The 12,145-nt window shown below is 39.0% G+C and overlaps 2 protein-coding genes across 2 annotated transcripts in view; one reads left to right on the top strand and one right to left on the bottom strand.

Moving 5' to 3' along the window:
• The window catches only part of LOC311110252 (GTPase IMAP family member 9-like), a gene marked incomplete at its 3' end in the record, with an annotated part of 49,388 nt that extends 38,502 nt beyond the window's left edge, over positions 1–10,886 (top strand). Inside the window, exon 3 of the mRNA XM_084188786.1 lies at positions 10,287–10,886. Coding sequence (XP_084044912.1) covers positions 10,287–10,877 — 591 coding nt within the window. The remainder of the gene's footprint in view (positions 1–10,286) is intronic.
• LOC311110187 (GTPase IMAP family member 9-like) lies at positions 45–3,452 on the bottom strand (the record flags this gene model as incomplete). Its single annotated transcript, XM_084188739.1, has 3 exons — positions 45–68; positions 1,815–2,701; positions 3,437–3,452. The coding sequence occupies 3 exons, from the start codon at positions 3,450–3,452 to the stop codon at positions 45–47; spliced, it is 927 nt and encodes a 308-aa protein (XP_084044865.1).
• Positions 10,887–12,145: the final 1,259 nt, after the last annotated feature.

Genomic DNA, 12,145 nt, shown 5'->3' with positions numbered 1-12,145 from the left:
TGCTGCACTCTTCCCCACTCTGTCCAGACCAACCAACACCAGTCTCAGATCATGGACCATTCCAGTTCCTGAGAGAAAGACATACACATAAGTAGACGTGTGTGAAATATGCGAGGGAAGATTTAAAGACAAATAATTTAAATAACTTTATTAATTACCCTCCAGGAAGATAAATTCAAAAGCACTACTCCTTTCTATCAACTACTAATGGGTGATTGATTTGATTAATGTTGTTATTATGGATTCATAATTGCTATGTTATACACACTTACACAGTATTGTAGGGGTGTAATGGTACACATTTTCTTAACGAACTATTCAGTACAGGACCTCGGTTTGGTCAGCACTGTTAATCCGAATGAATACATAAACAAATATATATACAGAATATACAAATAAAACCACTAGACCTGTAGGCTATGATACACTGCGTTGTAGAGCTCAGAGTAAATCTGAGCTAAAAAACATTGTTGGCTATTCTGTTAAAACAACTAGAGCTTATGCACACGTAATCAACATTCTAATCTTAATTGGCTCCATTTTAAACTATCCTTTGTGAGGCGTAGCCGGGAACTAGGTATATACGATGGCGAGTGGTGGGGTCGATAAACCAGAATTGGAGGATTCTCTATTGTTTAAATCTCCAGTTTGGGAACATTTTGGCTTCCCAGTAGAAGTCACCTAAATGTATTGAATTTATTAGAACATTATTTAATTTGCCGAAGATGATAATAATATATGAAGTGACTCGTATTTTCCTTCCAGTTCCGGAAAATGCAACAATTCGGGAATGCACCTGCCTTTGTCTGCCACTATATCCGTTAGTGATGATGCTAATGACAACTGTCTTCTGGTAGATAGAAAGCTTTTCCTAAAATCAATTAAATATTAATTACAAAGTAGTCTATGTATACCTGGAAGAATGATATCATTATTTGCTTCAGTGGTGATTTTTTCGGCAAACTCTGCAATCACGTGCTACAGAAACACTGCTAACCAAGCAAGGCTCTTGCCCACCTAAATTAAAGGGTATCTACACCCAAAAATGAAAATGTCTTAGATTTTTACCAGATGTTACAAATGGTCTCCTGATGTGGTTTACGCATTGTTGTGGACTTAAAACCTCACCTTTTGTTGTTTTACTAACAAAAGTGTGACTTTGAGAGTGAAAACCTAAAAAACACGGAAAAATCGGAAAACTGGAGAAACAAAATTAGAGAAATGGAATTAGGCAAAAGATATAACCTGTTATATAAAGCCCTACATTATATGGCTCATGATCTATTCCTGGGTTAGTTTAGACCTTTTTTTTTTTTTACTACAGTTACTGTTGGGATTTCATTTTCCAGCTGTACCAAAACTGAAGCGAACTGTGACCCCCAAACCGCAATACACCCCTACAGTACATTATACCATTATTTATCCAACATACAGGCATAAAAAGAATGCAAAACATCAGTTATTTTTTGAAAAGAAAAATAATAAATTAATAAATTAATAAATAAATTATTAAATTTAGTTAATTAATTAATCTTTATTTAATAATTTCCCAGACCATTGAATAGATTAACTAATACCATATAAACAACATCCGCATGGGATTAGTGTCTGATGTTTAATGGTATTGTACATGGAAAAGAGACAGCAAACCACAAGAGAGAAATCAGGTCACAACATTAGAACAAAAGGTCACACATCTGAACTCTAAACCTATAAAATACAGACCTAAACATTGAACTGTACAGTAAACGGTAGAGTTAGGTTCCTCACTCTCATTGTATGGGGCATTTATTTGAAATGAGTACTTGTGTTACTTCCTTTGCTGCCTGAGGTCCTCCAAAATATGCTGCAGCTCCAACAGCTCCAACAGCTCCAACAGCTCCAACAGCTCCGAGGACAAAAAGGTTACCTTTAATGAAACTGTTTATCATCTCAGCTCTTTGTCTAGCTTTTATCTCATGTTCTTTCCTTAGGTGTGCTATTTGTCTCTCCAATTCTTCTCCTGTATATTGAAGCTGTAGTGCTGCTATCTCACAGCGTAACTCCTCTCTATTCTCTCTCAGGATCCTGTTCTTCTCCTCTTCAATCGCTCTCTCAGCCTCCTGGAACATCTCAGTGGTGTAATGGCTTCCTCCATTCATCTTCACCATCTTGTTCATCTTCTCAAGCAGCTCAGTGACCTGGGAGGGATTCTGATCTTTGTTGTTGAAGACATGATACATGTTATTACATTTGGCTACCAAATGCTGTAGCTCTGGACTCTCACGCATATAGCCTTCAATTGATGTATCCCCCAGCTGATCTCCATGAGTGAAGAGCACCATTGTATAGTTTGCTGCCTGTTTTCCGAAGGTTGTCTGGATGATCTCCACTGTTTCTTTCTCTTCTTCTGTGAATCGACCCATCTGGAGCACTATCAGGAACACATGGGGACCAGGAGCAGAGAGACAGATGCAAGATTTGATCTCTCTCAATGCTTCCTCTCTTGTTAACTTAGTGTCAAACACACCTGGAGTGTCGATAACAGCAACCCATTGCTCATCCACCTTCCCTCTTTCTTTTACACATTCTGATGTCACAGAGGAAGGGGACAGCTTAGACACAAAAGCATCTCTCCCCAGGATGGTGTTTCCAACTGCACTCTTCCCAACTCCAGTCTTCCCAACCAGAACAATGCGGAGCTCATCGTTTTGTCTGAGTTCTGTTGGATTACAAGGACACTGTTGTTACAGTTTAAAGACGTTCTTCATGTTCTTCCTGTTAAGACATCTAGAGCTGCATTTTCCAGTTTCATGTTTCTTCTTGAGGACTAGTATTTATGGACTGTAGAATATAAACTGTGAGCAAAGTTACCATGACTTTCAAATTAATCAATCAATCATGTATGTGTACATGCAACATGAACTGCATGAAATTCAGGTTAAAAATCATATGTGTATATGCGTGGCTTCAAAACAACTCTTAGTAACCTAGGTAAAAAGACACACAGCAAAAAATCACATCCCCCTTTCCTGGAAATATGAACATTATTAATTCATTTTTTTAAAGAAACATTTTCAATAATCAAATGTGGATTTAAACAGCTAGCGTTATTGCATTGGGCGCAATGGATTTTCACACTCTTTAAATCTGCGTAAATAATCATCACCTTCTCACAAACCCTCAGTGCTCACAGAAAATGTTGCCTTTTATATTCTAACCCGACCCCTTCAACATCATATTCTATTTTAAAATATGCTATTGTCAATTAACCAAAAATGTAAACCACACATTTTCCCATTACCAGAATAGGTACTGTATAAAGACAACACAATGTACCAGGTATAACTCGGAATCAAACAGAAGACATGCAAGCGCTCAATCAAAGTGAAGAATATGAATGTGGCCCCATATCCCTTTTTAAGGCTACATAAAGTAGATTATACAGGTTACTTACCAGCTCTACTGTTCATGTTCAGGTTTTGGAGTGTAGATGAGTAGATCTATCAGGTGTGTAAGACAGTAGGTCTGTCACTACCTTCCTCAATGTTGCTTTTATACTGGAAGGAACGCCGCCCCAGAGTCACCCTTACGCAATCTCTTGGCAGTTATCCACGTTGTGAGAAAACAAAACTTGTTTTCCCTCGACTCCAACCCTATAAACAAATTGCTCAAGTAATTGTTGTTCTTATACGTTTTAAATGCCACTTATTAGTAGACTTAGTGGTTATTAGTTAACTTTGCTTTTGTCTTGATTAGTTTGCTATTGATTAATAATTGCACCTAACAAATGCAGTTTTGAAATGACCTAATGATTTAAACCAAACACAATGTATTGTAGTATTGTGCAAGTTGTCAAATGTTCTAATGCAATTCAGAATAAACATTGATATTTTGCTATTCAGAAGTTTTTTTAAAGAAATCTATACATTAATTATTGAATTATTATGAATTATGTCCATAATTGGTTTATTAGTCATCTCAGGGATCCTACGTCATTGAGCAGCAGTTTCCCATTTTGATCTTCACTAAACAGTCAAAAGACACAAAATCATAAAATGATACTGAAAATGTGTAGGACATCACTAAATACTTCATAATATCATCCCAAATGTTAATTCTGGCGGAATAGCCCTTTAAACAGGCTGCTGTACCAGATATAGTATTCACAATAGCACATAGAACAATTGTTTGTTTCTTCTACATCTTTCCCATCACTTACCTATTGCATACTGCTCACATCTATAACAACTCTTACATTTAAGTCATTTAGCAGACGCTCTTATCCAGAGCGACTTACAGTTAGTGAGTGCATACATATTTTTTATTTTATTTTATTTTTTATTATTTTTTTACTTCATGTTTTTCATTTTGTATCTTTTTTGTTGTTGGTTTTTTCATACTGGCCCCCTGCGGGAATCAAACCCACAACCCTGGCGTTGCAAACGCCATGCTCTACCAACATCCCTGCCGGCCATTCCCTCCCCTACCCTGGACGACGCTGGGCCAATTGTGCGCCGCCCCATGGGTCTCCCGGTCACGGCCGGCTACGACAGAGCCTGGATTCGAACCAGGATCTCTAGTGGCACAGCTAGCACTGCGATGCAGAGCCTTAGACCACTGCGCCACTCATCTACTTATTATTAGTTTCAGAAGATAACATCAGCAATGATCTGAGACTGGTGTTGGTCGGTCTGAGTGGAGTGGGGAAGAGTGCAGCAGGGAACACCATCATGGGCCAAAAGCTGTTTGATTCCAGAATCAGTCCCAAGTCACTGACCCTGAAGAGTGAGAGCAGAGAGAGAGAGGTGTGTGGGAGGAGAGTGACGGTGGTGGACACTCCAGGTCTGTTCAACAGTGACCTCTCTGAGGAGGAAGTGAGAGAGGAGATAGAGAGGGCTTTGTCTCTATGTGCACCAGGTCCATACACCTTCCTACTGGTCGTTCAGCTGGGCCGATTCACAGAGCAAGAGAGGAGAGTTACGGAGGATCTAAATAAGCTTTTACCTGCCAACATAGACAGAGACACAATGGTGCTCTTCACTTATGGGGAGAAACTGACAGAAACAACTATAGATCAGTTTATCAGAGAGGATAGGAATCTGCAGAGGCTGGTTAAGAAATGCGGGGGTGGATACCATGTGTTCAGAAATCATGACACCGGCAACAACAACCAGGTCAAAGAGCTTTTAGAGAAAATAGAAACCCGAATGAAAAACAAGAATAGCTGGTCATGGAAAAAAGCAGTTATCATATTTGCAGCAGTGCTGATGACAGTAGTAGTCATATACAAGATGAAAACATGTCCTCCTCTGGAGGAATCAGCAGTGCTAGCCAGTAAGACAGGTGAGACACTTTGGGAAATGGTGAAGGATAGCATAGCTGGGAAGGGCTTGCTTCTTACAGTAGCAGCAGGAGGAACCATGTATGTCATCATAAACCTAATAATGAGGGGAAAGAGGATGGTTGGAAAATACTAACATTTCCCTCATATGAGAGGGTCAAATCAAATGAATGCTTCAATTATACACATCTGGTTGACTTTGTTTTGGAATATGAAGAGTCTTAAGAGCATTCTCTCTTGTTTTAGAGAATGGGTGTTGGGTTTTACCAGAAAGATGCTAAATGTAATTTAAAAAGCAAGACATACTGTATCATTCAATAATGGACCAATGCAATACTGGTGCATTTTGTGAAATTGTAGTTTTGAGAGGGGGATTTTGTGAATTTGTAAAAAAATATATATGTAATGATATATCAATATAAACATACAAATCTGATAAAGAATCAGTGTGATTATTATTGGTGGCTGTTGTGTGAGTTTCACCAGCACAGTTGTTAACAGCAGAGGATATGAGATCATACTGGTAAAATGCATGTAGTTGGTGATAGATGATTATACTGTCACTGTGGTAGTAACCTGATACAACAATACCAGGGGCAGTCAGTCCAAGCATCAATGTCTGCAGTTTTACAGGAATTCTGATCATAGAGAGAAACTCAAAGTACAGTGGGGAAAAAAAAGTATTTAGTCAGCCACCAATTGTGCAAGTTCTCCCACTTAAAAAGATGAGAGAGGCCTGTAATTTTCATCATAGGTACACGTCAATTATGGTGGAAAATAAGTATTTGGTCAATAACAAAAGTTTCTCAATACTTTGTTATATACCCTTTGTTGGCAATGACACAGGTCAAAAGTTTTCTGTAAGTCTTCACAAGGTTTTCACACACTGTTGCTGGTATTTTGGCCCATTCCTCCATGCAGATCTCCTCTAGAGCAGTGATGTTTTGGGGCTGTCGCTGGGCAACACAGACTTTCAACTCCCTCCAAAGATTTTCTATGGGGTTGAGATCTGGAGACTGGCTAGACTTTTTATTTATCTACCCAGTTAAGAACAAATTCTTATTTACAATGACTGTCCCGGCCAAACTCTAACCCAGATTGTGTGCTGCCCTATCACAAAATCCGGTTGGGATATAGCCTGGAATCGAACCAGGGTCTATTATGACGCATCTAGCACTGAGATGCAGTGCCTTTGACCGCTGCGCCACTCGTGATTCCGAAATGTAAAAAGCTCTAGGGCTCACTGTTTCTCTTTCTCTCCCAGGTAAATCCAGGTGAAAGCTATGATCCCTTATTGATGTCACTTGTTAAATCCACTGCAATCAGTGTAGATGAAGGAGAGGAGACGGTTAAATAATGATTTTTATAATGTATTGTATTTATTGTGCTCGTGCTGACTACTTCCTACTGACCTCTTGCCAAGTCTTCCTCATAAAATAGGTTTCTCACCTCAAAGGTGTTTTCCTGGTAAATAAAGGTTAAATAAAAATAAATTGCATTTTGTCCCCAAATGGTTTAGGTTGTGATTCATGTTAAGTAAACTGATCCTAGATCTGTGCCTAAGGGTAGTGTCTAGCCAACCTAGAGTGGGAACCAAAGTGCAATGATGCCTTTTCTTTGCAATCATGTGACTAACTCTAAAAGAGAAGGATTCCGTTATCAGGGGTTGGAAATCAGTCCACCTTTAATTATACAGCACAGATAGTGAACTAGGTTATGTGTCAAAACCAAAACCATATTTTCTTTGCAGTCAGGTGACTAACACTTAAAGAGATAGTGAGGGGTGGGAAGGTTTTGTTCATTCCCAGAATGTGAGTCTGATAGAAAGTGATCCATCATGCCACCAGACTGTTAGCCCAGACAGAAACAGTCAGTAGTTGGAAGCAGGTTTCTAGACCAGCCTGATAGCTGATCTGCACTGGCAGAAATATAAACCAATCAATCATCCATTCTGCAATATTCTGTTTTATATTGTTTTTAAGATAAGATAGAGGTAGACATCAACAGTAAAGATAAGTAAACAATAATTTAGTATGAATCAACACAAATGTTGTGTGTCGGGGGGCAGGAAGTAATGCAAAGACACATGTTCTATAAAACCACGTGACTTAGAGGAAACAGCCACTTCAGACTATGCTGCTGTAGATTCATTACACTAATAGTGGCATACATTTAGGCCTACTTATCTTTCATCTTGTTATTCTTTGCTTTGAGCTTTTCATTTTGAAGTGTATGAAAATTGCTTTACAAATAAAGGTGTTATTATTAGTAGTATTATCAGTATTGTCATTAGTACTATTTTATTCACATTGTGAGGCCAAAACCCAAAGCTGCAACCTGGTCTCAGAGCATTTCGTATTATTTTGTATTGTAATCCGAGAGACTCCATTTAGTATGATATGTTACGTTTCGTATGCTATGTATTAATTTGTGGATGTCCATCACCCATTTCGTATTATATTGTATACATTTGCAAAATGTATTATATTTTATGAATTCTAGCTAGGTGGCTAGGTGGCTAACATTAGCTAGGCAAGGGGTTAGGGTTAAGGTTAGGGTTAAGTTCAGGAGTTAGGTTAAAGGGTTAAGGTTAGAGTTAGGGGAAGGGTTAGCTAACATGCTAAGTAGTTGCAAAGTAGCTAAAAAGTAGTAAGTTGTTTAAAAGTTGCTAATTAGCTAAAATGCGCAATTGTCCGTGATGAGATTCAAATGCGCAACCTTTGGCTCCAGATCAGATCCCGGCGCATTTGCCCAAATCGTAGGAAATCAGAGCAAACCCTGAATAAAACGTAATGCCACAGCCCCGTAAAGTGTAAGCACATACGCAATGTGCGGGTGATTGCTCTCACGGACTCCCGGGCACTCTACGGGCACTTACGGTGTCCCAAAATTGTTCAAACATGTTGAATATATTCAGCCTCAAATAGGCCATTATCGTCCAGTCATACTGCTGATTACTAGTTTATTATGATTTGGCTTGACTGAATCGTTATATGTGAGAGGTTCTCCAATGGTTAGACCAGGCAAAAAATTGTGTATTGTATTTCAGTCATAACCAGTGGGAAAGGATTTCAGTCATTGTTTGACAGCGAAGAGAACACCTATGGGTGTGTCAGGGGGTGAGCACCTGAGAGATCCTATACAAAACAAGTGGGCAGAGTCACTCTCACAGTGTAGCTCTTTAGTATCCTTACAGGACCATAGGAACTACTACTACTACTACTACTACTACTACTACTACTACTACTACTACTACTACTACTACTACTACTATTACTATTACTATTACTACTACTACTATAATGTAACTCTTTACTATCCTTACAGGAGTATAGAAACAACTACTACTACTACTACTACTACTACTACAAACATGAAACGCAAAGCATCTTATTCTGGTGAGTAACCTTTAGTGTACAGAGATGCAAATTCAGGTTAATTACTTGGAATAGAAGAGTATTGGTGATGTTTCTTCCTATGTGCTTTTTCCTTTAACTTCATGTACTCTAAAAATATAATAATGAGAACATTATTTTCATGTTACCCCACTGCTTTTATTTAGCCGGATTAGTTACATTATAATATACAAGTTATTGGAGTATCTCTTTTTTTTTTTAAACATATGTTTTAATAATACTTTAGGTAACACTTTATTTGGGACTAGAGATTATAGTTCTATTTATTTAAAAAAAATGTACATTCATACACTACATACTTTTATATTTATGCTAGTAGCCTATGCACTGATTGTACATCACTGTTTAAGAGCACTCGTCTCTCTCTCTCTCTCTCTCTCTCTCTCTCTCTCTCTCTCTCTCTCTCTCTCTCTCTCTCTCTCTCTCTCTCTCTCTCTCTCTCTCTCTCTCTCTCTCTCTCTCTCTCTCTCTCTCTCTCTCTCTCTCTCTCTCTCTCTCTCTCTCTCTCTCTCTCTCTCTCTCTCTCTCTCTCTCTCTCTCTCTCTCTCTCTCTCTCTCTCTCTCTCTCGCTCTCGCTCTCTCTCTCGCTCTCTCTCTCGCTCTCTCTCTCTCTCGCTCTCTCTCTCGCTCTCTCTCTCGCTCTCTCTTTCGTTCTCTTTCTCACTTGCTGTAATGATTCTAAAAAGGAACACATGGATTAGACATTTATTTCTGTACTGTGGCCTTTTTAAAAATAAAAGTAACACAAAGAGTTTTGTTGGTATATGATGGTAGTCAATTTAGCAAAACAAATGTTATGACAGAAAAAAAGATTAGAACATACATATGTAGGATCTTAATTTGATCACTCTGTCGTTGCTGACATTTTTTCCTGCACTACAGGAAATTGAAACTTGTTGTGTATTTGAGTTTTAAAAAAGGCTTCTAAAGTTAGTAATTTCCACTTTGAAAGTTCAGACTTGATTTGCCCTATTGAAAAATTTATCAATCCCTACAAAAATGTCCATTAATTAAAATCCACATAATAATTCACAATTCCTGTTGCTGCAGGATTATTTTCCTGCTGTAGCAAACTGGCTCAAATTAAGATCCTACATCTGTACAGGCGATGCTCACATATTATTTTGTGCAGACCATGAAGTACTGCTTTGTGTTAAGATGTGTGAAACTTAAAAAATGTAGTCATTCCTCACAGTGTGCTAACATGTGGTACATGAAGACTAGACTTCTTTAAAAGGTAACAGCCGTGTCCATTTAATCCAACAGGACTCCAAAAGCAGACACAAAAGGAGGAGGTCCGGATTGTTCTGGTCGGGAAGACTGGAGCAGGGAAAAGTGCAGCTGGAAACACCATTGTGGGGAGAAAAGCTTTCCGATCAAAGTTTTCCTCTATTTCTCTGACAAAAGAATGTAAAAAGACAAGAGGGAACGTGGGTAAGCAAAGTGTAGCTGTAATCGACACCCCAGGTTTGTTTGATACTACATTGTCCAATGAGGAGGGACTGAGAAAGATCGCTCTGTGCGTCTCTCTCTCTGCTCCTGGTCCCCATGTGTTCCTGGTTGTGTTACAGCTGGGAAGATTCACTGAAGAGGAGCAGAAAACTGTGGAGATGATTCAGAAATTCTTTGGTGGTGAAGCATCGAAATACACCATGGTTCTCTTCACACATGGAGACCTTCTTGATGATGATGATGTAACAATTGAAGACTTCCTGCTTGAAAATCCAGGTCTGGAAAGTTTACTTTCTCAATGCAATGGAGGATATCATGTCTTTAAAAACAATGATAAGAATCGCTCCCAGGTCACTGAGCTGCTTGAGAAGATAAACAATATGGTCATGATGAATGGAGGAAGCCACTACACCACTGAGATGTTCCAGGAAGCTGAGAGAGAGATTGAGGAGAAGAAGAACAGAATCCTGAGAAAGGAAGAAGAGAAGATACGCAGAGAGAAGAAGAAACTGAAGATGGAAAAAATTAAACAAGACGCTCGGGAGAAAAAGCTTAAAGAGGAGAATGAGAGGATCCTGAGAGAGTATGAAGAGCAAAAACGCAGACATGAGGAGCAACTGAAGGAAATGGAACAAAAGGCTCAGGAGAAAGCGGGGAAACCAGTGCGGAAAACATGGTGGAAATGAGTGGAGATAGCGGGGAAGCTATTGCAGACGTGTGGATGAAGGTGGGAAAAGCTGTTAAAGATACCTGCAGTATACAATGAAAATCTGAAACTTTGCTGTGCTAGCGTTCGAAGATTAGTCATATTGAATTGAATTGTATTTACAATGGATTTGTATTGCATTGTATGGAATACAGCCACATACAGCTTACACTGTTGTCATTCTAATGTTATAGTCTATAACTGTAGACCCATTGACTTCTATAGACGTATATTATATAGCTTACATAAAGCTCTATGACATTTAACCTGGCTCTGCTGTGTCTGTGGTAGTTTCCATTTATGTCAACAGTAAACATTATATAATGAACATTTAAGACAAATGCCAGATACAATATATTACATTCAATGTAATTTTTTGTTTTATTCAATGAGGACATTTTCTTTAAATAACAAATAATCATGACAGTTTATTAAAGCTGGTAATTCCCAATGATGATACTTACAGTAACAACGCTAATCAGAAGAGCCTTGCATATAGAGGAAGGGTTCTAGTAGAAACAGCAGAGGCCCTGTCCAGAAACAACCCCTAACTACCCCCTTCCTATAGTCACTGGTGGAGATCTGAGAGGAGTGGACAGGTTTAAGCAATATGGTGAAAGATCCAAAGACAGAACGTACTGGGTTAGCATTTGTAGTGCAGGAATGTGGGGTGGAAGTCAGGAAATGTATTACAGATCATCTGGCTGTATATATGGCGGAGCAGATGGCCATACTGTTGGCCTTGCAGTGGGTGGAGGAAGTCAAGCCAGACAGTAGTTATTTGCTCTGATTCATGTGCAGTGTTGATGAGTATGCAGTCCTTTAGCTCACGTAGCAGACAAGACCTACTTTATTAGGTACTACAAACCAGGGGCGGTGTGTTCATTAGGGCGATATGGGCGACGCACTGCCAAACGGGAAAAGGAAGGGATTTTTTTTCTAATCAATTATATCACGGCAACAGTAGTTATCAGTGTTCTAATCTAGACGTCTGATCTGCCACTAAATGTCCAATCAGGCTAAAGTCGTGCTTCAAATGTCCCCGCCCGTTTTGGGGCGATTTCAGTCAGGTTGAAAATCGCCCAGAAGTCTCTCATAGCCTCTAATGTAAAATCAATTTTTTTCAAATATCAGAGCTTTCAATACAATCTCTATGGGTTTCTGAGGGCTTGCACTTACGCGCTTTCGTCATACGTAACATAACTATGAACGTAACTAAGAAAAGAGCGGGTAGCCTCATCAATCAAT

This window comes from Coregonus lavaretus (genome assembly GCF_964263955.1).
Source record: "Coregonus lavaretus genome assembly, contig: SUPER_35_unloc_2, whole genome shotgun sequence".
Taxonomy (NCBI): Eukaryota; Metazoa; Chordata; class Actinopteri; order Salmoniformes; family Salmonidae; genus Coregonus; species Coregonus lavaretus.
Note: the sequence above shows the minus strand (reverse complement) of the source record. Positions and strands in the feature narration are given on the sequence as shown.